The 26266-nt window shown below is 41.1% G+C and overlaps 1 protein-coding gene across 1 annotated transcript; it reads right to left on the minus strand.

The window, feature by feature from the left end:
* Window positions 1-2150: 2150 nt before the first annotated feature.
* On the minus strand, window positions 2151-23701 carry dipk1c (divergent protein kinase domain 1C). Its single transcript, XM_055929258.1, has 4 exons — window positions 23259-23701; window positions 6891-7574; window positions 4099-4263; window positions 2151-2721 (listed from the first exon to the last, which is right to left on the minus strand). The coding sequence occupies exons 1-4, from the start codon at window positions 23472-23474 to the stop codon at window positions 2461-2463; spliced, it is 1326 nt and encodes a 441-aa protein (XP_055785233.1). The 5' UTR covers window positions 23475-23701; the 3' UTR covers window positions 2151-2460.
* Between the last annotated feature and the right edge of the window lie 2565 nt (window positions 23702-26266).

Genomic DNA, 26266 nt, shown 5'->3' on the forward strand with positions numbered 1-26266 from the left:
AGAGACCTGAGAATAGCTGTGCAGCGACGCTCCCCATTCAACCTGACAGAGCTTGAAAGGATCTGCAGAGAAGAATGAGAAAAACCCAGATACATGTGCCCAGCTTGTAGCGTCATACTCAAGAAGCCTCGAGGCTGTAATCGCTGCCTAATGTGCTTGAACAAAGTAATGAGTAAAGTGTCTGAATACTTATGTAAATGTGATATTTCCATTTTTTATGCACTGTATATTATCATTTTTCAAATCATCTATAAGTAACTTCTTTGAGTTACACAATCCATTTTGAGAAACTTTAGGATGATTTGGAGAGGAAGGGAACAAATGTAAGTGTAATAAAAAATGTACCATTGACTTACATCAAAACCTCAATATAGTGAGGATATTAATAGTGAGATGTGCAATGTCATTTTGTTCTGATATTTGATTTATTTAATTAAAATAGGATACCTAGACTTTAGCTTTTAGGAGTCAATTATAAAAAAAATACAAAATAAAATGGATTTTAACACAATAATCTTCAAGGGACATTTTGCCTAGATATTGGGGAAAAACACCAATATCTAAAGTTTTTGTTTCTATTGAATAACAACAAAAATCTGCCCACTTATTCCCCTTCAAAATGTGTTTACCTAAGGATAGACATTATGCACATATCTAAATCCTACCAAACCTTGCTTTTTAAAATTGAAATTTCACTTGGGGAGCATTTTCTCCCAAGTCCCAAGTGTTTCTGATCATTAAATGTAGATAATAATTCCAAGCTATAGTATCTCGTCAACTCATGAAATCTGCCTTGTCCAATATACAACAGACAGTTATTGGGACATTGTGATCATCAAATTACTGATCGGTTGATATTAAACATGATTTCAGGGAGAGAAAACACAAAACTTCAGAACATGATTGGTCAGGGATATCAAGTGACACTTTCCCTTATGTTTGTATGAAGAGTTAGAGTATGAACAGGATGCAACCGCTGATGACGCCGGTTTTATGATCCAATCTTATAAAACTCAATGTTTTACGACGTCTGTGTCTGCACACACAAAAACAGAGGCCAGTAGATTTCCGCTGCACACTTGAACCCAGGAATAAAAGCCCTAGGCTTTTTCTTTCCCATGAAGATGAGGTAGTGGAATGTTGACAGTAGGGACTGGAAAGAGTCTCTTGTGCTCTCATTCTCTTTTTCCATCTCTCCCTTTTACAGTAAAACTCTATCTAAACGAATCTGTTTATCTCCGAATGTGACAGTGATCCGGCTGAAGACCTTCATAGAACCTAGAGTACACTCATCTCTCACTCTCCTTCACACTACAGTATCTCCACCATCCCCTGGCTTAGTCCCTAAGAGTAGATCCAAACCAGACCCTCAGTATCACCTTGGAGACCCTGGGAGCTGCAGAGGTCTGTGTTTTGAGAGAAAGCTGAGACGCTTGAACATAAATCAGTGGCTCTCCCTGTAGGTCCCCATAGGGCCGGAGTTCACTTGCAGGTAAGATGTTACCAGATTACCAGGTCCGTGTCACAGTCTCGATGCCCCCTGCGGATGTGATGGGTTTTGCCCCTCATCCCACCTGCCCTTCCCGTCCAAAGCCTGGGTTTCGTCTTCTTTCCTCCCCCTTATCCTGTGGTGAACCAGCTGGCGAGCGTAGGGAACCTGATCTTCTTGGAAGCTAAAGTCCACTGTAGAGAGAAGGGGAGTACTTGCACGACAGCATCGCCATTTCCCATTGGAACAGGCGACCGGGCCGGACGGTGGGAACCAAGCGCTGTTTCTGATCTATACTTCTCCCCGTCCATTAGCCTGGAAGGTGTTGACATGTTACTTGAAACAAAAGGCGTATCTGACAACAGGCAGCTGTGATTTTGGCTAGTTGATCGCAAGCGGGTATCAAACAGATATTGGGAAACATTTTTAAAAAGCTATGTGTGTCATACTGCATGACTGTTACTGAAGTCACTTTTTATTAACTTCTTTGGGATCGGTGTCCATTCCACGGGACGGTTGAGCTAACGTAGGCTAATGCGTGAGGTTGTAAGCTACAGGCAGTTAGATTTGGGTATGTCATTTTTGGTGGAAATTGAAGAAAAGGGGCAGATCCTTAGTGATCAACATGAGATCACAGTAATAGATCGACTGTACAAAAGGGTTCAAAGAAAGTATCTGCATTTATTTAATGTAATGATGACTCAAATAACAACCACTTGCTTGATAGACCACCAATTATTGGCAGATTCTGCAGTTCTACCTCAGAAACTGCCATTGTCTGCTTACTGTAGGTACTAAAGACACATAGTCAGTACTACCACCATCAGTGCATCTTTTGTTACATCAACAACCAGTATCAGTCCGCAGGAACCACACCACAAAACATCTAGACACTTTAAATAACTCTCATGAAGCCAATATGATTGTTTTCTTCAGTGTATAGTTCTTGTGAGGGTGAACAGTGCAATGTCTCAGAAGTTAAGAGCTGTGTGGGAGTGAACGCCCTCTCCATCTGCGCCCCCACGCTCAGAGGAGGTCCCTTTGTGGAGAAGGCGTGTAAGGAGGTGCAGCAAGCGCTTCTGGACGGCCTGGGGACGCTCCTCGTCCTCTCCCCAGGGCGTCTCGGCGCACTCCTGCACCGCCCGCTGGAGGTCCACCTGGAGGGGGAGGCCCGCCTTGGCGCCCAGCAGCGTGGGAGAGAACCAGGGCCTGAAGATCTTCTGACAGATCACCTGTCCAGAGCAGAAGAGAGGGGGAGAGAAGAGGGGATGACAGTCCAGAGAGGAGCGAAGAAAGGAGGAGAGAAGAGGGGGTGAGTCAGAGACCCAAGAGGAAAGGAGGAAGGGGGGTAACAGAGAGGAGAGAGAAGAGGGGGGGACAGTCAGAAACACAAGGAAAGTGGGGAAGGGGGGATGACAGAAGTGGACAGTCAGAGAGGAGAAGAAAGAGGGGTGGACAAGAGAAAAGGGGAGGGGGGTTGGTCATTGTGAGAGTAACCTACTGTTCCTTAGTTCTTATTTCATTATCACCGGGGCCATCATCAGTCATATTCTTATTACACGCCTGTTTGAAGGGGACGAGAGCCCCCGAGACACAAATCGTCTCCTTGACCCCCGCAATCGTTTAAAGACAAAGCCACCATTGTCTCCTGGATGGCAGGCAGTACAATGGAGAGGTAGGGGTCAGCGAGGGTTGCGATAAGTGATCAGGAGCGGAGGAAAGGTATCATTCGCAGCAGCCACCTGTGGCCTTGAGGTGGACCTGGTGTCATCACGTATGCGACATTGTCTGGGAGCTCTCCGCTTCTCCAGAGCATCCGGCAGTATGAGTGACGACAGTATTTCAACTTATCAATTGGATGCATTTTATGTCAAAGACTAGGTATTGACAAGGGTGACAACCTGTCCCGGATTGTGTGGGACCGTGCCGCATTTTGGCCTTTTGTCCAGCGTCCCGCAACCAAACAATCATGTCCCGCATTTTATCAACAAATTCAAACACCACTAATTTACCAAAAAGTTGAATTTGTCCACTATTTCTCAGACATTCCAACCTGTCTCTTTTGCAGTCATGTTGCGCTTTTGTACTGCATTGTGTCTTAGGCCGGATTAGGCCGGGATTTGAACAATGTGCCATTGAAAGGTCAACATTGAAAGGTCAACATTGAAAGGTCAACTGCGAATGTAGTCTCCGCAAACGCGGAAACATAGCATTTAAAATGCTGACAAAAAACACGATCGTATTGAATCCCGGGGCCGTAAAGGTGATTTCTGCTTAAGCTGACATCTGCTGTGTTTACAGCGAAAGGGATTTCTTCTGTGTTTACAGCGAAAGTGGGAAATAGTCTCTTGAGGTCTTATCTATCTTGGGTTGGTTCTTGTATTATAATCATGCACTGAAATTCCATCGTGTTATCATAAGCAATTAGCATTCCTCGAAGTGCTCAACTACACATTCGTAATTAAAAAGAATTAAAAGTTGAGTGCTCCAGTTTAGCTCTTCAGAGGAGCAACCAACCCAATAATTGAATAACTGACTTAATGGTGAGATGTAGAGTGAGTTGAAAATAACATGCAATCACGTTCATATTTCGATGCAATCCCACTGACCTGCAGGTTGCTATTCCTCCGCTTTGAGCTGCACTTGTTCGTCTTCACGTCGCATTTCGAGACGCAATCGAAGAAGTTGCAGTCGTCGTCGTTAGTGCAGTTCTGCTCGAGGATGTCTCGCATTTTGGGCTCGAAGAAAGCCATGTCCACATCTATAGCCACCACCTGCACAACAGCACGGAGAGAGGTGAGTGAGTGCCCGGAGGCTGATCGAGTTGCATTGCTGCCAACTTCGGTGCTCACATTGACCCCAGAGGGCACGGGTTTAATATCCGTATCAATCAATCAAATGTATTTTATTTCGCCTCATTTATTTTCAGTATCTACACTTACGTTCACTACTTTCGCCCATCTCCCTATACCTTCACTTGTTCTTTTTTTTTTAGGTAAAAGGAATAAATCAAGAAAAGCCACATTGCAACTATTCCTGTGGGAGATATTCTGAATCTCATTGACATGGAATTATACAGTAAAAAAAAGAAAATACATTTTCACACATGCTGTTGTTTAAAGGCGTTGGGATTCCGTTTCATCTGTACGGCTTGTTATAATCGTCCTCTTTGCTTAAGTGACAGCCCGTGAGGAATGACTCCACCGCAGCACTTCATGTCAGCTACAGCTGATTTGTAGCAAACACGTCAGAACGCCAACAAAAAAAAAACAAGTCACTGTCGAACTCTGCAAGGTAGAAAGAATCCTAAGGGCTCCATTCAATCCGTATCGCGGGAAGTCGCGCTTCATAGCGTGATTGACAATTAAAGGCAATGTTCTCTGGTCAAGGAGACTGCATTCACGGTATGTCGGCTCAAATCGGTGAATGACCTTCACATTTCTAGAGCGCAATCTCTATTGCTTCAGCGACACAGACTGAATAGAGCCCTTGGTGATCGGTGAAAATCAGAGATGGTATTCTCGACATTGCTCTTCAACTCATCATGTCCAGCCAAATCAGCATAGCGCTTTAAGGAGCTGTAGATCTGACAGATATGATAGTAATTGGTATCCTTTCTATGTATCACTTACCACTTACACCAACGATGCAAGCCAACCAAATATATACTCCCAATATACTTTTAATATACAATATAGCCCCTATACTGTATACCCCCCCCCCCCCCCCCCAACATTTAATATACTCTACACAATACACCCTTTCAATATACCCCCCAGTATAAAACAGAGAATTCCTTTCCTCTGTTTCTTACCACATGAGAACTAAATAAGGGATCAGCTGCACGGTAAAAAACAAAGTATCACCTGGAGCTATATACATGTACTTTTGAAATAAAAAGAAAGGAGGGATTGAAAGGATACTTTCTTTTGACGACGCAGCAGCCGAAACGTAGACAATAACAAGTCTCCTTAGGACTCCTCTCCTTTCTCCTGGTCTTTGTCCACACTATCAAATGAGCTCACGGTTTATGTAAACCATAACAGGGACGAGAATATTGCATTTAATTTCAAACAGCGTCATCTTTTTACTGTCTATGCTGTCGATAAAGTGTAAACTTAACCGCAATTACACAGAGACCAAAAACATCAGAACATTCACAAGCCAAATGAAAGCTTCCATCTTTCTTTTTTTCTTGCACGTTTCCTTTTTTTTACTTCAAAAGGTAATTTGGGTTTTGGCATGCTAACTGTTATGCAAACTAAATGATGTCCTTATAACAATGGTTATCTCATCGAGGGCCTCGTCAAACTAATGTTCTCCGGTTTCGAATGCCGCCGCCAACATGAGCAATTGGTGTACAGCAACTTAAGCCAAGTTGAATGAAAATAGAAATACATCTACTCACTCTAAAGATAATACATGTGTTTTTCATTGATTGCTCAAACAGCTTATTCTTCATGGCCCTGGCAAGTTTTTACAATTTTTATGGAAATCAAATGAAAATGGTGCCTACCAGAGAGGACTGTTAACAAATTGTAATACCCTCTATTGTAACACTATGCTTTTGTGTTAATGATGTTCGCTTTTTATTCCCCTTGTCTCATCTAGGCTACTCAGAAAGAGTTCATTTGGATATCTGTCTATGCTTTGAATCGCCCATCAGCAGAAATAAAACACATTTTGTACTGATTATTGACACACTGATGGCACAATTGGGGTACAAAAATGCAACGTGAGGTGTATATTCACCTTGCTCTCAGTCCTTCATAGGTCAGAGTCAGCATAGGTTTCAAACAGAGAAACTCAGGTGAAACTCAGACAAACTTATATCGTTGAATGCATAGAGTCCCCAACGAGCACATTTAAATACATCTCTAATCCTATTCCTCGGTGCGTTGCCTGGATCATGGCCTTCCTCCATGTTAAAAAGCAACGTAATATAATTGTGAAAAATGGCACAACCGGCTGTTTTTTAACCTTGTGGGAAACAATGAAACGACTTGGAGCCTCATCATTCTTCAGATGGCGCGTTGTTCTCATCAAACGGTTTGCACTCTGCGGATGAATGTGCTGCAGTATTGTGTGGATCATTACTGTTTTACTATGAAAAAAGGGAGCTAAATCTGACCCTTTCTTGTTTACACAGAAAGAATCTGAACTCCCCCCACTAAAGAGAAGCAGATCTCAGATCTGTGAGGGGTACCCAGCAGCCGCTCTGGGACGGTTTTAATGACAGGTTTCTCTCCAAACGAGCCTTCCATGCTGTTTTAGCGTTCCTGTGTGAAAGAGTCAGCAACTTATTGCTTTGAAGCATGTGCGTGTGTTTCTATGAGTGTACTCTGTGTGTGAGTGTGTTCGTATGTGTGTGTGTGTATGTGTGCAAATGTGGTCAGCTCACCGTAAGGTCCTTCCGGATGGCAAAGTTCTCTGGTTTGATGTCGCACAGGTGGAGGCGGTGCGAGAAGTCATTGTCGAAGCGCCACGCCATGTCCAGGAAGCTGAGGGCGATGCGGTGCACCATGTCCCTCGTCGTCCATGGGCCCGCCGATACCTCCTCCAGAGAGAATATGTTCTGGTCCCAGGCGTGGCCCGCCGACAAGTACTCAACAGCGTAGAAGTGTCCGCAGGAACCCAGCACCTTGGCCACGTGGCGGCTGAGGTCCTGCAGCACCCTCAGGAAGACGTACTCCTCCTGCTGGAGCAGGGACCAAAGCGATGCCAGCTCTGCCCGCGAGTAGGGCCGCCCACGCTCCCTCATCCTCTGGCCCCACAGCGGTGGCAGCGAGGCGTTGCCACCCATGTCCAGCCCCAGGGAGTTCCTGATCTCCAGGGTGGCGTAGAAGACCACGTCCAGGGGAGAGAGCTCCTCGGCCGGGTCCTGGTACTCCAGGAGGCCCAGGCTTTCGTAGGAGGAGAAGTTCTCCAGCTTGGACTTGAGCACCACGGGAGTGCCACGCCACCGAGCCTCGATCACCTTCTTGCCATTCTCGTAGTAGAGGCAGCGCTTGTACTCCACCTGGCCGCTCACGCACAGGTCCTCGCACAGGTCACCAGTCAGGGCGCCCTCGCGGTACTCCTCACACTGGGACAGACAGACAGACACACACAGACAAAATCTAATTATTTTTGGTGTAGATAGTAAGGTTGTCATGGCAGAGTCACAAAACATTGTTGTTTTTTTGCAAATCTTTTTTTTCTAAAATGATGAGGCACCAACAATTTTGCAGGAAACAACGTTTATTTGTGAACAGCAGATTTGAAAAATGTGATTTTGTAGTCCACGTCTCATCCTAATAAGGGAATGGCACTGTATTGTTGAGCTACTGAAATGAAAATGGACAATCCTGCACAAGGCAGTACATTTGTCTGAAAATGTTTCAGTTCATGGTGAATTAAATGACATCCCACTACACTACAGCTTCGCCCTCTATTTAACTTGCTTTTTATGTCTCCGATTCGCGAGCTAATGTGATTGTTGTACGTCTCAGTGCATAGATGTACACCCAGAGGTTGGAAATGATTAGTGTTCCTGGGGGGATTACATAGAAACTCCCTCTCTGCCTACATTCCAAAGTAAACAGCTGTCATCTTGATTCTCTCAAGATTTCAGCGAGATGCCTAATAGCCTTGACTGGGTGGCATGGCATTAACACGTTAGCCATAGTTTTGTTTCTCTTATCACCATCCCTCACAAATGTTTATTGGTCCTTCCACGCCCTTTCCTCTCTAGGCTTGCATTGAAATTGCAAGCCTACAAGCATAGGTCATACTTCACATGCAGACAATGTAGTGACACATTGAAGTGAATTAATTGGTCAAATAACATGCAGTTACATGTAATTCAACAGTAACTTCACTGATAATAATTGACTGTGGTTGCGGACTATTTATTTTCATTACAATTTAGTGATTGTTCTATGTTCATTGCAGATGTGTTACAAAATAATTAACATAATAACAACTTGTAGTTAAGTCTGGTCCATGTGTCATAATCATATGTACATTACCGGTCAAATGTTTTAGAACACCTACTCATTCAAGGGTTTTTCTTTATTTTTGACTATTTTCTACATTGTAGAAGAAGAAAGACTATGCAATAACACATATGGAATCATGTAGTAACCAAAAAAGTGTTAAACAAATCTAAATATATTTAATGTTTGCGATTCTTCACATAGCAACCCTTTGCCTTGATGACAGCTTTGCACACTCTTGGCATTCTCTCAACCAGTTTCATGAGGAAGTCACCTGGTTAAAATACCAAGTCCATATTATGGCAACAACAGCTCAAATAAGCAAATAGAAACGACAGTCTATCATTACTTTAAGACATGAAGGCCATTCAATACGGAACATTTCAAGAACTTTGAACGTTTCTTCAAGTGCAGTCGCAAAAACCATCAAGGGCTATGATGAAACTGGCTCTCATGAGGACCGCCACAGGAATGGAAGACCCAGAGTTACCTCTGCTGCAGAGGATAAGTTCATTAGAGTTACCAGCCTCAGAAATTGCAGCCCAAACAAATGCTTCACAGAGTTCAAGTAACAGACACATCTCAACATCAACTGTTCTGAGGTGACTGCGTGAATCAGGCCTTCATGGTCGATTTTGCTGCAAAGAATTCAATACAAAAGGACACCAATAATAAGAAGAGACTTGCTTGGGCCAAGAAGTTTGTCCTTTGGTCTGAAGGCCAAATTGGAGAATTTTTGTTCCAACCGCCGTGTCTTTGCGAGACGCGGTGTGGGTGAACAGATGATCTCCGCATGTGTATTTTTCACCATAAAGCATGGAGGAGGTATTATGGTGCGGGGTGCTTTGCTAGTGACACTGTCTGACTTATTTATAATTCAAGGCACACTTAACCAGCATGGCTACCACAGGATTCTTCAGCGATACGCCATCCCATCTGTTTGCGCTTAGTGGGACTATCATTTGTTTTTCAAAAGGACAATGACCCAACACACCTCCAGGCTGTGTAAGGGCTATTTTACCAAGAAGGAGAGGGATGGAGTGCTGCATCAGATGACCTGGCCTCCACAATCCCCCGACCTCAACCAGATTGAAATGGTTTGGGATGAGTCGGACCACAGAGTGAAGGAAAAGCAGCCAACAATTGCTCAGCATGTGGGATCTCTTTCAAGACTGTTGGAAAAGCATTCCAGGTGAAGCTGGTTGAGAGAATGCCAAGCATGTGCAAAGCTGTCATCAAGGAAAAGGGTGGCTATTTGAAGAATCTAAAATGTAAAATATATTTTGATTTGTTTAACACTTTTTGGGTTACTACATGATTCCATATGTGTTATTTCATAGTTTAAATGTCTTCACTATTACAATGAGGAAATTGTAAAAAATAAAGAAAAACCCTTGAATGAGTGGGTGTTCTAAAACTTTTGACGAGTAGTGTATATTTCACAAAATAAATGAAAAAGAGTGAACAGTATTCTCATCCATCTCTGCTTGGCTTGTGCCTGATATTGAGTCTCATACTATGGCAGACTTTCCTACTCTCCAACTTTGCTATCTGTTAGGCTGGGTGACAACACAAATGAAAGTGGCCTGTCTTGAGCTGTATCACATAGTTTGACGGTCATTGCAGCCATCTGAAAGGCCTAAGTGTCCTCCCCTTATCTCCAGAGGGCTGAACTCAGAGAACCCTGCAATTATTTTGAGGCCCCTAATGCACCCCTGCTATCTCTCGGCCTCGTGTAGGCTAACCGGTGCCATGGCCATAATATCCCAGCATAGGCATCAAGCCCAGGCTGGGTCGTCTATTTTCTTTTCTTTTTTCCTTCTCAGCAAGGCATCCAAGTTCCACACATCCATTTTAATTCCCTGGATTTCCTGGGACTTGCGTAATTTCAGACTGCAGCTGTTTTTAGCTTCTGTTTGTATGTAAACTTTCCCACTGTGGTGTTTGGACTCTGTCATGAGGTTTTGCTTGCATTTGTGTAAGCATTGGAGTTTACAGTGTACATATAATTGCTTTGTGGAGAAACAATGGCTTCAGCTATAGTTACACGTCGTATTGTCAGATGTGGATATGTACAGAGAAGCCAAAATACAACACAAGAGTGAAAGTCAATAAATAGCCCTGCTGACGCCCACAGCATGTTTGTTTGGCATTTCAAACTCTAGCTAATGGCGTGAATAAGTGGGCTCAGGGAAACAACACACTCCAGACTTTGAAGTAGCCCAAGTCATTAATGAACCTTCGGTTAACCAGCCAAGTCACATCATCATGATTACAGGGTCGAAACAGCAACAACAAATAATCAGCAGGTGTTTGCTTTCTGTACTTTTCCTCCTTTTACATTTTATGTCAAGAAATCCCCAAAAAGGCAATGAACAAAGCATTAAATTGTATTGGCCATCAATCAGAATCAGGGAAATCGCTGCTGGCTGGGCAAAGCCCAAACTCCATCTCTGGGGCACATTCCATATACTAAAGTCCAAACACATAGACCTTAAAAGGCCCAACAAAAGCTAATCACATTATTTTTTCATTTAGCCCAATAGCAAGGTTTACCAAAACGTCTGCACCACTGCAAAGATTCGTCCACTTTTCTATTATCAAATATTTGCCTTTTAATTGCACCATTTATGTTTTATTCCTATTCTATGACTGGGATTCAATCAAACAGACAAAGTTCACAAACTGCTGCCTGTTTACACACACTTCTTATTCTGAAAACTGAAGCCATCTACCTATGAAGAGAATCTACCTGGAAGTGGCAGTATAGGTTTTACAGTACTCACCATTCTGTAATCTTATTAGCTAATGGGTAAGGGAGCTAAATAACGCAATGTCCCTTGGCATTTATGTAATAACAAACTAATCCCTCAGAATTACATTAGTTCAATGCATGTGTCATAAATACGGTTAGCTTCCTGTTATTAAAAGCGTACTTATTTTGTACAATTATTGTAAATGGCTGAACTGTAGTGGCTTCAGTTCACATGACAGTTCACAAGTTTCACACAAGAAAAGTGCAGTGGACCAGTGTGCTGTGGTCCGTGGAGCGGAGCGCAGTCTGGCCCAAGCACTGGTCAGAGTCGGCATGTCTGGAATGTCCTACAACAGTGGCCTTAGCTCTACTAAGATTTCTCTCACTGGAAAAATGTGTCTGAAAACAAAGATATGCTCAAATACGTCCAGAGAAGATCTTTTGTTCCCCATTATTCGACAGACAATCGTTGAAATATATACATTGTAGCCTAGATTATATACATTTGGCTCGATTTGCTAAGCGGGAACAATGTGATAATTATGAAAATCATTTTGAAAATCATCATGCCATAATTGCTCTTATTGTGTGGAGTGTGAATGTGGGGTGGACTTTATTGTGTTTATTCATTTTAAACGAAGAAGAACAATAAATACATTCATTTTGAGGGCACTGAGAGGGTGGCCTGTTTTCTCGAGAAGTCCAGTTCACTGGAAGTACTAGTATCCCATAATTACGTATGTATGCACTATATACAACTTCATTGCTGCTTATCTGGAAACTAAACCCCTTTATTCAGTAGCCTAGTGTTGCATGATCTGATCGCTTAGCTGTGGGATTCAAGCCCTCGTCATATTGTTTTTGATCTCAAACAGCCGGTTTACTAGCACATAATAAAAAAACACAAAAGTTACCACATACATTATGTTAATATTATATTCTATTTTTCTGACCTGTTCCTTCTCCATATGAGAAAGCATTAATAGCCCTTGACTTATTCCACATTTTGTTGTGTTACAGCTTGAAATCATAATGGATTCAAAAAAAAAAATTTGCTCACCCATCTATACAAAATACCCCATAATGACAAAGTGACATGTTTTTTGAAATTTTTGCAAATTTATTGAAAATTAAATATAGAAATATCTCACTTACATAAGTATTCACACCCCTGAGTCAATACTGAGTAGAAGCATCTTTGGCAGCGATTAGCTGTGAGTCTTTCTGGGTAAGTCTCTAAGAGCTTTACACACCTGGATTGTGCAACATTTGCCCATTTTTCTTTTAAGAAACTGTAACTCAGTCACTCAGGAACATTCACTGTTTTCTTGGTAAGCAACTCCAGTGTAGATTTGGTCTTATGTTTTAGGTTGTCTTGCTGAGAATTGAATTCAACACCCAGTGTGTAATGATGGGGCGGTGAGTCGGAAGCAGGTGCAGGTGAAACGTTTTAATAAAACAACAAAACCAAGAACACGACACTAACATAAGGCAGTACGCCGATACACAAGAACAATACCAACTGGTGAGTGAACCTAGGAGTGTGACATATAAAGGGGAGGAAATGATGAAGGTAATGGAGTCCAGGTGTGAACCATAATGATTCACAGGTGCACATAATGATGAGAGCCATGTGTGTGTAATGATGAATCCCAGGACCGGTGGTTAGTACTCTGGCGACGTCGTACGCCGGAGGGGAGGAACATGAACAGGCGTGACACAGTGCCTGGTGTAAAGCAGACTGAACCAGGTTGTCCTCTAGGATTTTGCCTGTGCTTAGCTCAATTACGTTTTTTTTATCCTGAAAAACTCCCCAGTCCTTAAAGATTACAAGCATACCCATGACATGATGCAGCCACCACTATACTTGAAAATATGGAGAGTGGTACTCAGTAATGTGTTGTATTGGATTTGCCCCAAACATAACACTTTGTATTCAGGACAAAAAGTTAATGACACATTTTTTTGACACACTTTTTGCAATATTACTTTAGTGCCTTATTGCAAACAGGATGCATGTTTTAGAATATTTTATATCTGTACATGTTTTTTTCTTTTCACTCTGTCAATTAGGTTAGTACTGTGGAGTAACTGCAATGCTGTTGATCCATCCTCAGTTTTGTCCTATAATAGCCATAACTCTCTGTAACTGTCACCAGTTTCCTTCCTCTCCGGCAACTGAGTTAGGAAGAACGCCTGTATCTTTGTAGTGACTGGGTATATTGATACACCATCCAAAGTGTAATGAATAACTTCACCATGCTCAAAGGGATGTTCAATGTCTGCTTTTCTTTTTTTACCCATCTACCAATAAGTACCCTTCTTTGCGAGGCATTGGAAAACCTCCCTGGTCTTTGTGGTTGAATCTGTGTTTGAAATTCACTGCTTGACTAAGGGACCTTACAGATAATTGTATGTGTGCGGTACAGAGATGAAGTAGTCATTAACAAATCATGTTAAACACTGTTATTGCATACAGAGTGAGTCCATGCAACTTATTATGTGACTTGTTCAGCACATTTTTAATCCTGAACTTATTTAGGCTTGCTATAACAAAGAGGTTGAATACTTATTGACTTAAGACATTTCAGGTTTTAATTAGTAACATTTTCAAAAAACATGATTCCACTTTGACATTATGGGGTATTGTGTGTAGGCCAGTGACAGAAAAATCAAAAGATAATCAATTTTAAATTCAGGCTGTAACACAACAAAATTTGGAATTATCACAATATTATTAACCAATCATATTATTCACAATGGCATGGTATAAAAGGAACACAATGTCATATTTACAGTTACTTTACAGATGGCACAATATATAATGTATACTTTTTAAAACAGTAGCCTACTGTAATTATCCTATGAAACACAACAATCATTAGAATTCACATTGAAGTGGCCTTGGCACCACTCCCTCTCTCCAGGCATTGCCATCTGTGCCTGGTTAAATGCATAAATAAAGAATAAAATAGCCAAGCTGTAGTGTAAGCCCTAGAGCAGAAAGCTATTAAGGTGTGCAGTAAAAATCTTAAGGGGTTTGTTCAACTGGCAAAGGCTGCCAAAAGACCTCCGAAAAGATGGCTCCACTGTTTAAAAAGAGGACTCACAACATAGCCTTTTGAATGGGATCCTTTATGATTTAGTTTGTTAATTTAGCATTCAGATAGATGTAGGATCTTAATTTGTGCCAGTTTGCTAGAGCAGTAAAATAATCCTGTAGCAACGGGAAATTTGAATTATTAGATGGATTATAATGAATGGACATTTTTGTAGGGTTGATACGTTTTTCTTAAGGGAAAATCAAGTCAAGGTGGGAATTACAAAGCGCAGATGCCTTTTTAAAGCTCAAATACACTACAAGTTCAAAATATCCTGCATTGCAGGGAAAGTTGTCTTGAAACCTGGTGATCAAATTAAGATCCAACATCGGAACCTGTAAACTTTCATATTTCTAGTACTATCTATTACATACAGTAGCACAACTAGGTGTGGGGTGGTGTTGTGGGTCTTTATGTGGTTAGATAAGGAAGTAAACACGCATCCCAATGAGTTTTTTTTAGGTCAAATTCAAATTGAAGTTCAGTTCTGTCTACATTTGTTGTTGTTGTTGTTTTGTTTCCCTTCGTTTGCTTTTGTCTGTTATCGTCATGGATGAGAAAAGAGATTTCATGGATATTGCAACTCGACAAACAAATGTGACTCTACCTGAGGAAATCCTCAGAGGATGATACCGTTCTTTGATTATTCTGACTGAACGCCTCACAGATAGACAATAGTCCTGAACACATCCAGACACTTTCATGTCTGCTCCGGGCTTTGATGTGATGCTATCTAAACCACAAAGTCCCTATTGCCAGCTGAGAAGTGATGAAATGAGTGTATATGCCCACTTACCAATGTGAGAAGTTGTTCCAAGCTATAGATATGCTTAACTGCACATCAAGAAACCATAGCAATATTGGGTCAATGTTAGTCCCTGTATACACAGTTGAAGTTGGAAGTTGACATACACCTTAGCCAAATACATTTAAACTCAGTTTTTCACAATTCCTGACATTTAATCCTACTAAAAATTGCCTGTCTTAGGTCAGTTAGGATCACCACTTTATTTTAATGATGTGAAATGTCAGAATAATAGTAGAGAGAATGATTTAATTCAGATGATATTCCTTTCATCACATTCCCAGTGGGTCAGAAGTTTTCATACACTCAATTAGTATTTGGTAGCATTACCTTTAACTTGGGTCAAACCTTCTGCAAGATTCCCACAATAAGTTGGGTCAATTTTGGCCCATTCCTCCTGACAGAGCTAGTGTAACTGAGACAGGTTAGTAAGGCATCCTTGCACCCACACGCTTTTTCAGTTCTGACCACAAATTTTCAATAGGATTGAGGTCAGGGCTTTGTGACGGCCACTCTAATACCTTGACTTGGTTGTCCTTCAGCCATTTTTCCACAACTTTGGAAGTATGCTTGGGGTCATTGTCCATTTGGATGACCCATTTTCGACCAAGCTTTAACTTCCTGAGTGATGTCTTGAGAAGTTGCTTCAATATATCCACATAATTTTCCTCCTCATGATGCCGTCTATTTTGTGAAGTGCACCAGTCCCTCCTGCAGCAAAGCACCCCCACAACATGATGCTGCCACCCCTGTGCGTCACGGTTGGGATGATGTTCTTTGGCTTGCAAGCCTCTCCCTTTTTCCTCCAAACATAACGATGGTCATTATGGCCAAACAGTTCTATTTTTGTTTCATCAGACCAGAGGACATTTCTCCAAAAAGTACGATCTTCGTCTCCATGTGCAGTTGCAAACCGTAGTCAGGCGTTTTTATGCGGTTTTGAGCAGTGGCTTCTTCCTTGCTGAGTGTCCTTTCAGGTTATGTCGATATAGGACCTGTTTTACTGTGGATATAGACACTTTGTACCTGTTTCCTCCCACATCTTTACAAGGTCATTTGCTGTTGTTCTGGGATTGATTTGCACTTTTCGCACCAAAGTACGTTAATCTCTAGGAGACAGAACGCGTCTCCTTCCTGAGCGGTATGACGGCTGTGTGATCCCATGGTGTTTATACTTGTGTACTAATGTTTATACAGATGAACGTGGTACCTTCAGGTGTTTGGAAATTGCTCCCAAGGATGAACCCGACTTGTGGGGGTCTACAACATTTTTTCTGAGGTCTTGGCTGATTTATTTTGATTTTCCCATGATGTCAAGCAAAGAGGCAGTGATTTTGAAAGCAGGCCTTGAAATACATCCACAGGTGCACCTCCAATTGACTCAAATGATATCAATTAACCTATCAGAAACTTCTAAAGCCATTACATAATTTTCTGGAATTTTCCAAGCTGTTTAAAGGCACAGTCAACTTAGTGTATGCAAACTTCTGACCCATTTGGAATTGTGATACAGTGAATTATAAGTGAAATAATCTGTCTGTAAACAATTGTTGGAAAAATTACTTGTGTCACGCACAAAGTAGATGTCCTAAGTGACTTGCCAAAACTATAGTTTGTTAACAAGACATTTGTGGAGTGGTTGAAAAAACAGTTTTAATGACTCCAACCTAAGTGTATGTAAACTTCCGACTTCAACTGTATCATCAGGATATTGGGCCTTTCCATCAAGGGCCGCTCACAAAGTTACCTGCTGCCTTCACTGTGTGTGGTTGTAGAAATAGGTTCACAAGGTATCAGTGTGATAGTTTTCATCTAGTAGCTTAGTTAAAAATACACTTCACTGTTACATTATATACAATTTAGCTACAATCCTCAGTGGTCGCCTCAAGCTACATAATATATATATATATATATATATATATAGCCTCCTTTGCAATGAAATGTAGATTAAAAGCTAAATAATCTATAGGCCATGATGAAATGTTACTTAAAAATGTGAAAATCTACACACGCCTAGCCTTAACATGTTTTTATCTGTACATTTTACCAGAATGTACTCAGAGTAAATACTGAGTACTGTATGTGTGTACATAATATGAATACTATGATTGTGTTGCAAACAAATAATGATGAATGTAATCAGACAGAACAGGAACTTTGTCTGAATAGGAATATAGACTCAGACAGCAAATACAGAGTTGAGGCGTTTTTACTTGCGTCCTACCATTGCTGACCAGTAAATCATTGGTCAGTTTGACCCTAAAGAGTGGGATACTTTTTGAGGTTGGCCAACATAAGGCCCTGCAGCAAAGCCAAAACCAGAAACGAATGACTGATGGCCTGTAGCAAAAACAACCACTATTTGCCTATTTTGTGTTAATTTCTTGTCTCGCCACATGATCAATTAGACTGGCTGCATTATTTCAAAGCGTGTTTGGTGTTATTTATGAAGCTGGCAGAGTACATGTTGAAGGGAGACAATGGATTGCCTGCATTTAATCATAATACAAAATCTAGCTATTATTACCTTCTGTATTTTGTTTGCTCAGGCTTCCCTACCAAAATTATTCATTGGGATTTAATGATGTAGCAATGCAATAAGCAATTGGTACTTAAGTGTTTGCCCTTACCACATTTTGTCTTTTTTTGTCATTGAAGCAAATGTATTTAAAATGAGAACAGAAATATCTCATTTACATAAGTATTCACACCCCTGGGTCAATAAATGTTAGAATCAACTATGGCAGCGATTAGAGCTGAGAGTCATTCTGGGTAAGTCTTTAAGAGATTTTCAAACCTGGATGTAAAATACTTGCACATTATTCTTTTTTCAATTCTTTAACCTCTGTCAATATGTTTGTTGATCATTGCTAGACAGCCATTATCAAGTCTTGCCATAGAATTTCAAGCCGATTTAAGTCAAAACTATAACTAGGCCACTCAGGAACATTCAATGTCATCTTGGTAAGCAACTCCAGTGTATATTTGGCCTGGTGTTTTAGGTTATTGTCCTGCTGAAAGGTGAATTCTTCTCCCAGTGTCTGTTAGAAAGCAGACTGAACCAAGTTATCCTCTAGGATTTTGCTCATTACGTTTCTTTTTATCCTAAAAAACTCCCCAGTCCTTGCCGATGACAAGAATACACATAACATGATGCAACCACCACCATGCTTGAAAATATGAAGAATGGTAATCAGTTATGTTTTGGATATGCCCCAAATATAAGGCTTTGTATTCGGGTAACACAATCTCACACTCAATTCGTGCAAATATATACAAAAAGTATTTCAGCAGATTTCATGCCTTTTTGTAGGAAAAAAAACATTTTTGTGCGACTTCATTCATATGAATATTTTCTTTTTTGGTGGGTGGGGGGGGGGGGGGGGGGGGGGGGGACTTTTGAAAGTTATTGGAGCAGTGCATTTTGGGAAATGGTGTTCTACACTGCATTTCTTTGTGTCCCACATTTATTTATATATATAAAAATGTTAACAACTCAGTATTGTTAATCAACAAAATACTTATAAGAAAATAGTAGCCTTATGTTTTTTGAATGTTTTATTAATACCAATGCTGTTTTCTACAATACTTTGGGAAACTAATGCGATGTCGTATTTTATGAGGATTGCATTTATTGGGGATTTGGGATTCATTTTCATGATGGGAAATTAATTAACCAATTAATGTGGGGACACAGAAGACCTGCAAAAAAAATCTGTTTGGTTTCAATTCCCTTGGTGCTACTGCATGGTTTTTGCAAAATATAACGAGTCTGGACTATGATCAATTAAGCCATATCAATGCAGTTAAACAGATTCATGTAAAATAATGAATTATATTGGCTTACACTTATGGCACTTCCAAGGTCGTTTCATGATGATTATTGCGGTCGTGTTGATCATGTTATATACTTAGGCTATTGTAGCAAGGCATATGCTAGCATTGTAGCACCACCGCCTCTGCTCAGACGCATACTCGGCTTTCATGTCAACGGCCGTTAGAGCTCACTTTGCCACGTATGAGCCTTGGTTAGAGTCCCTGTTGCAGCTTTCACTTTCTTACGCTACATTGGTGGCAGCGTAGTGATCACGTCCAGCTCACGTCTAGTTATGTGGTATAAAAACATTGTGTTTTTCAACATTGCGTTGGGTGTACTTACATTGATGTATCTAGTGAACAATGGAGAAGCAACAATGGGTGTGACGGATAGAAGTAGTCACTACAGGTGTGATCCAGCCTCACACCAAAGTTGCCTGAAGCTGAATGGAAAGTGCTATACCCTGACCAGTTATTCAGAAGAAAATCCTCTGTGACTGTCTCATTTACATAAGTAAACTTACCAGTGTGGACCCAAAACAAACACATTCTACACATTTACACACAGCCTGTTTAAAGTGTTATTACAACCATGATGTTCTTTTGTTACTGAAGCTTATACATCTAATAACCTGACAGTGAACCACATCATATGGGTAGACAAATAATGTGTGTTACGCGGCAAAGCACAACTATCCTTTTTAAGGATGGAAACCAGTAATATCAATCACTGTTGATCTTGTTCTGATCTGGGGCGGCAGCTAGCCTTGTGGTTAGAGCGTTGGGCCAGTAACCGAAAGGTTGCTGCATCAAATCCCCGAGCTGACAAGGTAAAAATCTGTCGTTCTGCCCCTGATCGAGGCAGTTAACCCAATGTTCCCTGGTAGGCCGTCATTGTAAATAAGAATTTGTTCTTAACTGACTTGCCTAGTTAACTAAAGGTTACACATCTAAAGAGATGGATGTAGGATTTCCTACAGCCTAGAATTTAGGCCTTTCCTAGTCATGAAGGACGAAGCTAGGCCGCTCTTGGTTAGGGGTTGTATGTCAGACTCTCCTATATCGCTTTGCCCAACATGTTATACCCCAGACTTTGTAAATAAACCCTTTTAAAGCTGATATAAGTTGTATCATTATTATAAGGTTGTGAAACGCATAGCCGAATGGCTTCAGACTGAGCATTTCTCACCATTTATTTACGGAGAGCAATTTTCGTTTTATAACAGGTGTCCTTTAATTTCCAGTCGTGTGTTGATTATTTATTGCTTTCTTCAGTGGAAATACAGAATATGTTTACAAATGCCAAATATATCAAAAGCTAAATCAAGCAGAGATGTATGACTATTTAACCGTGTTAATCATTACTGAAAGGTGCAAACGACAAACATTTAACCAGTTAAAGATAATGAATACATGACAACTAGATAAAAATATTTTATTACAAATAATTCAGACAAAAATCAAGAGTTGGCTATAACATGAGTACAAACAAAGTGAGTGTGTGTATATGTGTTTAAGTGTTTGTGTGCGTGTATAATAGTGTGTATTATAATTTCCCATCATAAAAATGTATCCCTATTCCCCAATCAAATACCTTCGTCGATACCCCCCCCAAAAAGCCTTTGTGTAATGAACACGAAAAAGTGGAGCCTTGTATTAAATGCATTATGAAGAAACTAGTGTAATGCAGGCTCCACAAAATATGAAATGTGTTATAAACAAAATCATGTAGGCCACTGATGCCTACACGAAAAAACAGCCTTTCTGACTATAAGTGCACCAGTATCCCAAGCATAGAAAACCGTATTGGCATTAATAAAAAATGAAAGGCTGCTATTATATTATAATGATTTTGGTAAAAACCTGGTTGATTAACAATAGTGGGTTGTTAACACGTTTGTTTATATATAAATAAATGTGGGACACGAAAAAAGGCAGTGTAGAACACCATTGCCCATCATGCATTGCTCTAATAACTTCAAAAGTTTGCCCCCCCCAAAACATGTATTTTCACACGAATTAAGCCTCACAAAAACGCACAAAATCTGCTGAAATACTTTTTGTACATATTTGTACGAATTTAGTGTGAGATTGTGTTGATTCAGGACATAAAGTTAATTTCTTCCACAGTTTTTGCAGTTTTACTTTAGTGCCTTATTGCAAACAGGATGCATGTTTCCTTCTTTTCATTTAGGTTAGTATTGTAGAGTAACTACAATGTTGTTGATCCTTCCTCAGTTTTCTCCTATCACAGCCATTAAACTCTGTAACTATTTTAAGACACCATTGGCCTCATGGTGAAATCCCTGAGTAGTTTCCTTCCTCTCCAGCAACTGAGTTAGGAAGGACACCGGTACCTTTGTAGTTGCTGGGTGTATTGATAGGGGATAAGGGATATTCACTGTCTTTTTCATCTATCAATAGGTGCCCTTCTTTGCGAGGCATTGGAAAACCCTCCCTGGTCTTTGTGGTTGAATCTGTGTTTGAAATTCACTGCTCGACTGAGGGACCTTACAGATAATTGTATGTGTGGGACAGAGATGAGGTAGTCATTACAAAATCATGTTAAACGCTATTATTGCACACAGAGTGAGTCCATGCAACTTATTATGTGACATGTTAAGCACATTTTTACTCCTGAACTTATTTTGGTTTTTCATAACAAAGGGCTTGAATACTTATTGACTCAAGACATTTCAGCTTTTCATTTTGAATTAATTTGTAAACATTTCGAAAAACATAATTTCACTTTGACATTATGAGGTATTGTGTGTAGGCCAGTGACTCACAATCTCAATTGAATCCATTTAAGATTTAGGCTGTAACATAACAAATGTGGAAAAAGTCAGTCAGTGTGAATACTTTCTGAAGGCACTGTATACCTGATTGGGCAGATTGTACACAAATAGGCATAGACAATCAAATATTTATCCTATTGGAGTTTTACCAACTGAACTGTATAAAAGCAACCGTGGTCATAGAACAGTGTCGATTTACTATCGGCACCTGTTTCTACAGCCATGTCTCATATTTGCTCATCACGTTTGTTTGTCACTTTTGTTTAATCTTTTAATTCTACCCTGTAAGTGGAATTCCCTTCAGGAAAAATGCTGCAAACTTGGCACCTTTCCACCATTTCATCGCACACACAATACTGTGTGTAATCCACTGGTTCAAAGGGAGATTTATGTGAAAACTTTAGAACCAAGAAGTAATCCCAGACAGAATTGCAGTCCACGAAATGCATAGTCCGTGAAACGCCTCTAGGGCTACATAAAGATACTGGGGTTGAAACATTAGTCGGTGTAATTGGTAGAGAGCATGGCAGTGCAGAGATAATTATGTCTCCTAAGTAAACATTGGGATTGTTTGTGGACTCTGGGCGCATAGAGCAATTGTATTAAAAGGCATAAATATGATAGGCTTCATACACACAGCAACTTTTCCAGTGTTTTTTATTTAAATAACACAGCATGTTAAATCAACACAAAGTGTTTTGTCTATATATATATATATATATATATATATATATATATATATATATATATATATATATATATATATATATATATATAGATACATACATACACACCAGTGTTCATAAAAAAATAACATTATGATGAAATGTTTACTTAGGATATCACTTGCTGAAGTGCAAATACAACAACCATGTCTCTCTCACTAACAAATATAGTCATGGGTGGTAAATCTACAATTTACTCAGAAGGCAAGGAACTCAGTTTTAAAACAGCTATTTGAATAAGGCTTTACACAGAGCAGTGTGTTAATTTAACACTGTTATGGTGTCTATATAGGTCCTTAGTCTTGACACTTTCAGCGTTGATATAACACACCGTGTTAAATAAAATGTTTATAACACTGGCTAATTTGCTGTGCAGTAGCCCAGAGGAGGTTAAGAATAAGGGAGGTTTATTGTCTAATACTGCTTAGGAATGCTCTTCAATGGAGTTGTGATTCAGTTAAGTCAATTCAGCTTAATTGCGTGAGTGTTGGTCGGTGGAATTAAAAAGGTATTTGTCCAAGACACATTGAATAAATAACTTTGCCCTGAGAAAATATTTTATTTCCAAGTCAGTTTGTTTGGATCAGTCAATATTTGAATCTGTGTACTCTACAGTATCTTAACCTGTTATATTATTTTGCTTAGTATGTGGTTTGTGGCATGTTTGTCACACACACACACACACACACACACACACACACACACACACACACACACACACACACTAACCTCAAGTTCAGTGTCAACATCAAAATAGAAGCGTGAGCCCTCCATCCCCCGTAGGCTACTCACCACTCTCTGCAGTATCCTCTTGCTCTTGTCATCCGTGCAGTAGTCGGAGAGGATGGTCCGATGCACAAACACCAAGCCATTGAGGAACACCCAAGTGCCGAACCAGAGCAGGGCGAACACCAGCGTGCTCCTGCGGCATATTTTCAACCCCAGCCACCTGAGCAAACAGCCACCCCGTGATGGACCCGGCCCCATGGTCCTCCGCAACGACCACATCTGTGGACTGCAACCCCCCCCTCACCCCTGGATAAACTGCTCAGGAGCGAGAGCTAGCTAGCCGGCCCCCTCTCATCCCGCATCTCTGGGATAAGTGGCCGTCTGGTGTTGGGAAGCTGCAGGGCTGCTGGTGAGGGTCTGTGTCCTGCTGGGTACACGCTCCTCTGGTTTACCCTCTCTCTCTCTCCCGCCTCTCTGCTTCCCATGGCTGGCTGGCTGGCTGGCGCTTGTCTGGATCCCCCCCCCCCCCCCTCTCTGGAATACCCCCGCTCCCCCTTGCGACTTCTGTTGGTTCTCAAACTCACGCGTTTTGCCCAATTCGGTTTTTCTCGTCCTGGGTTGCCTTCCCGGCTCCCAGCCCCTTCCTCTGTGTGTGTGTGTCTGTTTTTGTATGAGTGTGTTTTTCTTGAATGAGCGCAGTCAAGTGCTCTGGTCGAGAGGCTATGCTTAGTGCGTGCACCGCCAGTCCGCTCTTCTATTCTACACTCTTCCTATCAAATTGGAGAGATTCCCATGCAGTTTCCCTCTCCCGTCCGATCTTTACCCCTCTATCCCGTATTTCTTTCCCCGTCTCCCTTTCGATCGGTCCCTCTTATCTTGCTCACCCCACATTTTCCCCCTTTCCTCTGCCTCCCGCCCCCTTCTTGTGGACGCGCCTCCTTTTGGGTCGTCTGAACAACACTCTTTCTTTAATTAACATTACCACGGCAGCTGGGACAAGACTTACTGTAGTCGCTGTGCTGCTGTGTCTGTCGAGTGTGCTGCCAATTCTAATGATTATCTTTGTGCTTTCTCCTGTGCTACACATAAAAGGCATAACCGTAGAAACAGACCAGGTCCCCTTACTCTCGCTGATAATTGCTCTATTTGTAAATGTTTTCTGAAATACCTCAAGTGAAATACAGTCGCCTTGAACTGATTTCATTTGATTTGGTCTGAAGTTTTTATTTTTACTCTCAGTCTTAGAAAATACAAATAGTTCACTGGAAGGATCATGTTTGAGACGCTAATTGAACTTTCTAATTTTGGAAATTACATTTTTTCGCACTTGCTCCATTCTCTCTCCCTCTCCCGGTTCATTCTCTCTTTACTCTCACAGTATCTCAGGGAATCTTTTACTCTCACTTTATCTCAGGGAATCTTTAACGCGATCTTCGGAGCAAGAGTAACAAGTGTGCAGGATAGAAAGAAGTCTGTCGATGGCTGTAGAGTCATCTGTAGCATGGAAACAACTTTTAGTCCAGTGGCTAAGAACCAAATATACCAGAGCTCGTTCCACTTTGTGATACAAGTGTCAAACTTGGTACACTAATACTAAATAGATACAATATATACGCAAAAAAGTATGCAGACACCCCTTCAAATAAGTGACACCTGTAGCTGATAGGTGTATAAAATCGAGCACGCAGCCATGCAATCTCCATAGACACACATTGACAATGGCCTTACTGAAGAGCTCAGTGACTTTCAACGTGGCACCATCATAGGATGCCACCTTTCCAAAAACTCCATTTGTCAGCTAGAGCTGCCCCGGTCAACTCTACATGCTGTTGTGTGAAGGGGGAATGTCTAGGAGCAACAATGGGTCATCCGCGAAAATCGTCTGTCCTCGGATGCAACACTAACTACTGAGTTTCAAACTGCCTCTGGAAGCAACTTCAGCAAAATAACTGTTCTTCAGAAGCTTTGTGAAATGCAGTGGAAACACATTCTCTGGAGTGATGAATCACACTTTACCAACTTTCAGTCCGATGGACGAATCTGGGTTTGGAGGATGCCAGGAGAACGCTACCTGCCCCAATGCATAGTGCCAACTGTAAAGTTTGGTGGAGGAGAAATAATGGTCTGGGGCAGTTGTTCATGATTCTGGCTAGGCCCCTTAGTTTCAGTGAAGGGAAATCTTCAGGCTACAGCATACAATGACATTCTAGATTATTCTGTGCTTCCAACTTTGTGGAAACAGTTTGGGGAAGGCCCTTTCCTGTTTCAGCACAAAGCGAGGTCAATACAGAAATAGTTTTTTGAGATCAGTGTGGAAGAACTTGACTGGCCTACACAGAGCCCTGACCTCAACCCCATTGAAAACCTTTGGGATGAATTGGAACGCCAACTGCGAGCCAGGCCTAATCACCCAACATCAGTGCCCGACCTTAGTAATGCTCTTGTGGCTGAATGGAAGCAAGTCCCTGCAGCAATGTTCCAGCATCTAGTGGAAAGCCTTCCCAGAAGAGTGGAGGCTATTATAGCAGCAAAGGGGGGACCAACTCCATATTAATGCCCATGATTTTGGAATGAGATGCTCAACGAGCAGGTTTCCACATACTTTTGGTCATGTAGTGTACCTTAAGGAAAGTTGTAAAGATGGAGGCATTCTGGTAAGTGTGTCAGACAACCAGGGTGGGCTTTTTTATAAAATGGCTGCCATTCAGAATTCCTTTAGATCAAAACAGGATAAAATCCTTCCAAACAATATCAAAATGACTTTGTAACGTTTAAGGTTGGGCGGTATTCAGATTTTCATATCGTCATACCGTCCTTATCTCTTCCTGGGATATACTCTAGTACAGGCATAGTACACAAGTGGGCTCCAAAAAACGCAAAAAAAGACAATTGGGCATCTATTAACAGAAAGCTAACAAAATTAGCAGAGGTAATGTGGAATTTCCATGGAGGCTGCTAGCTAATATGCCAATGAATGCAGACAAAATAAACAAATTGCAGACAGGTAATCCAGCTCATAAAGTTATATATATATAGGTAGGAGCTACCGAATGTCATTTTTGGTGAGTTTG

Source organism: Salvelinus fontinalis, chromosome 7 (genome assembly GCF_029448725.1).
Source record: "Salvelinus fontinalis isolate EN_2023a chromosome 7, ASM2944872v1, whole genome shotgun sequence".
In the NCBI taxonomy this organism is placed as follows: domain Eukaryota; kingdom Metazoa; phylum Chordata; class Actinopteri; order Salmoniformes; family Salmonidae; genus Salvelinus; species Salvelinus fontinalis.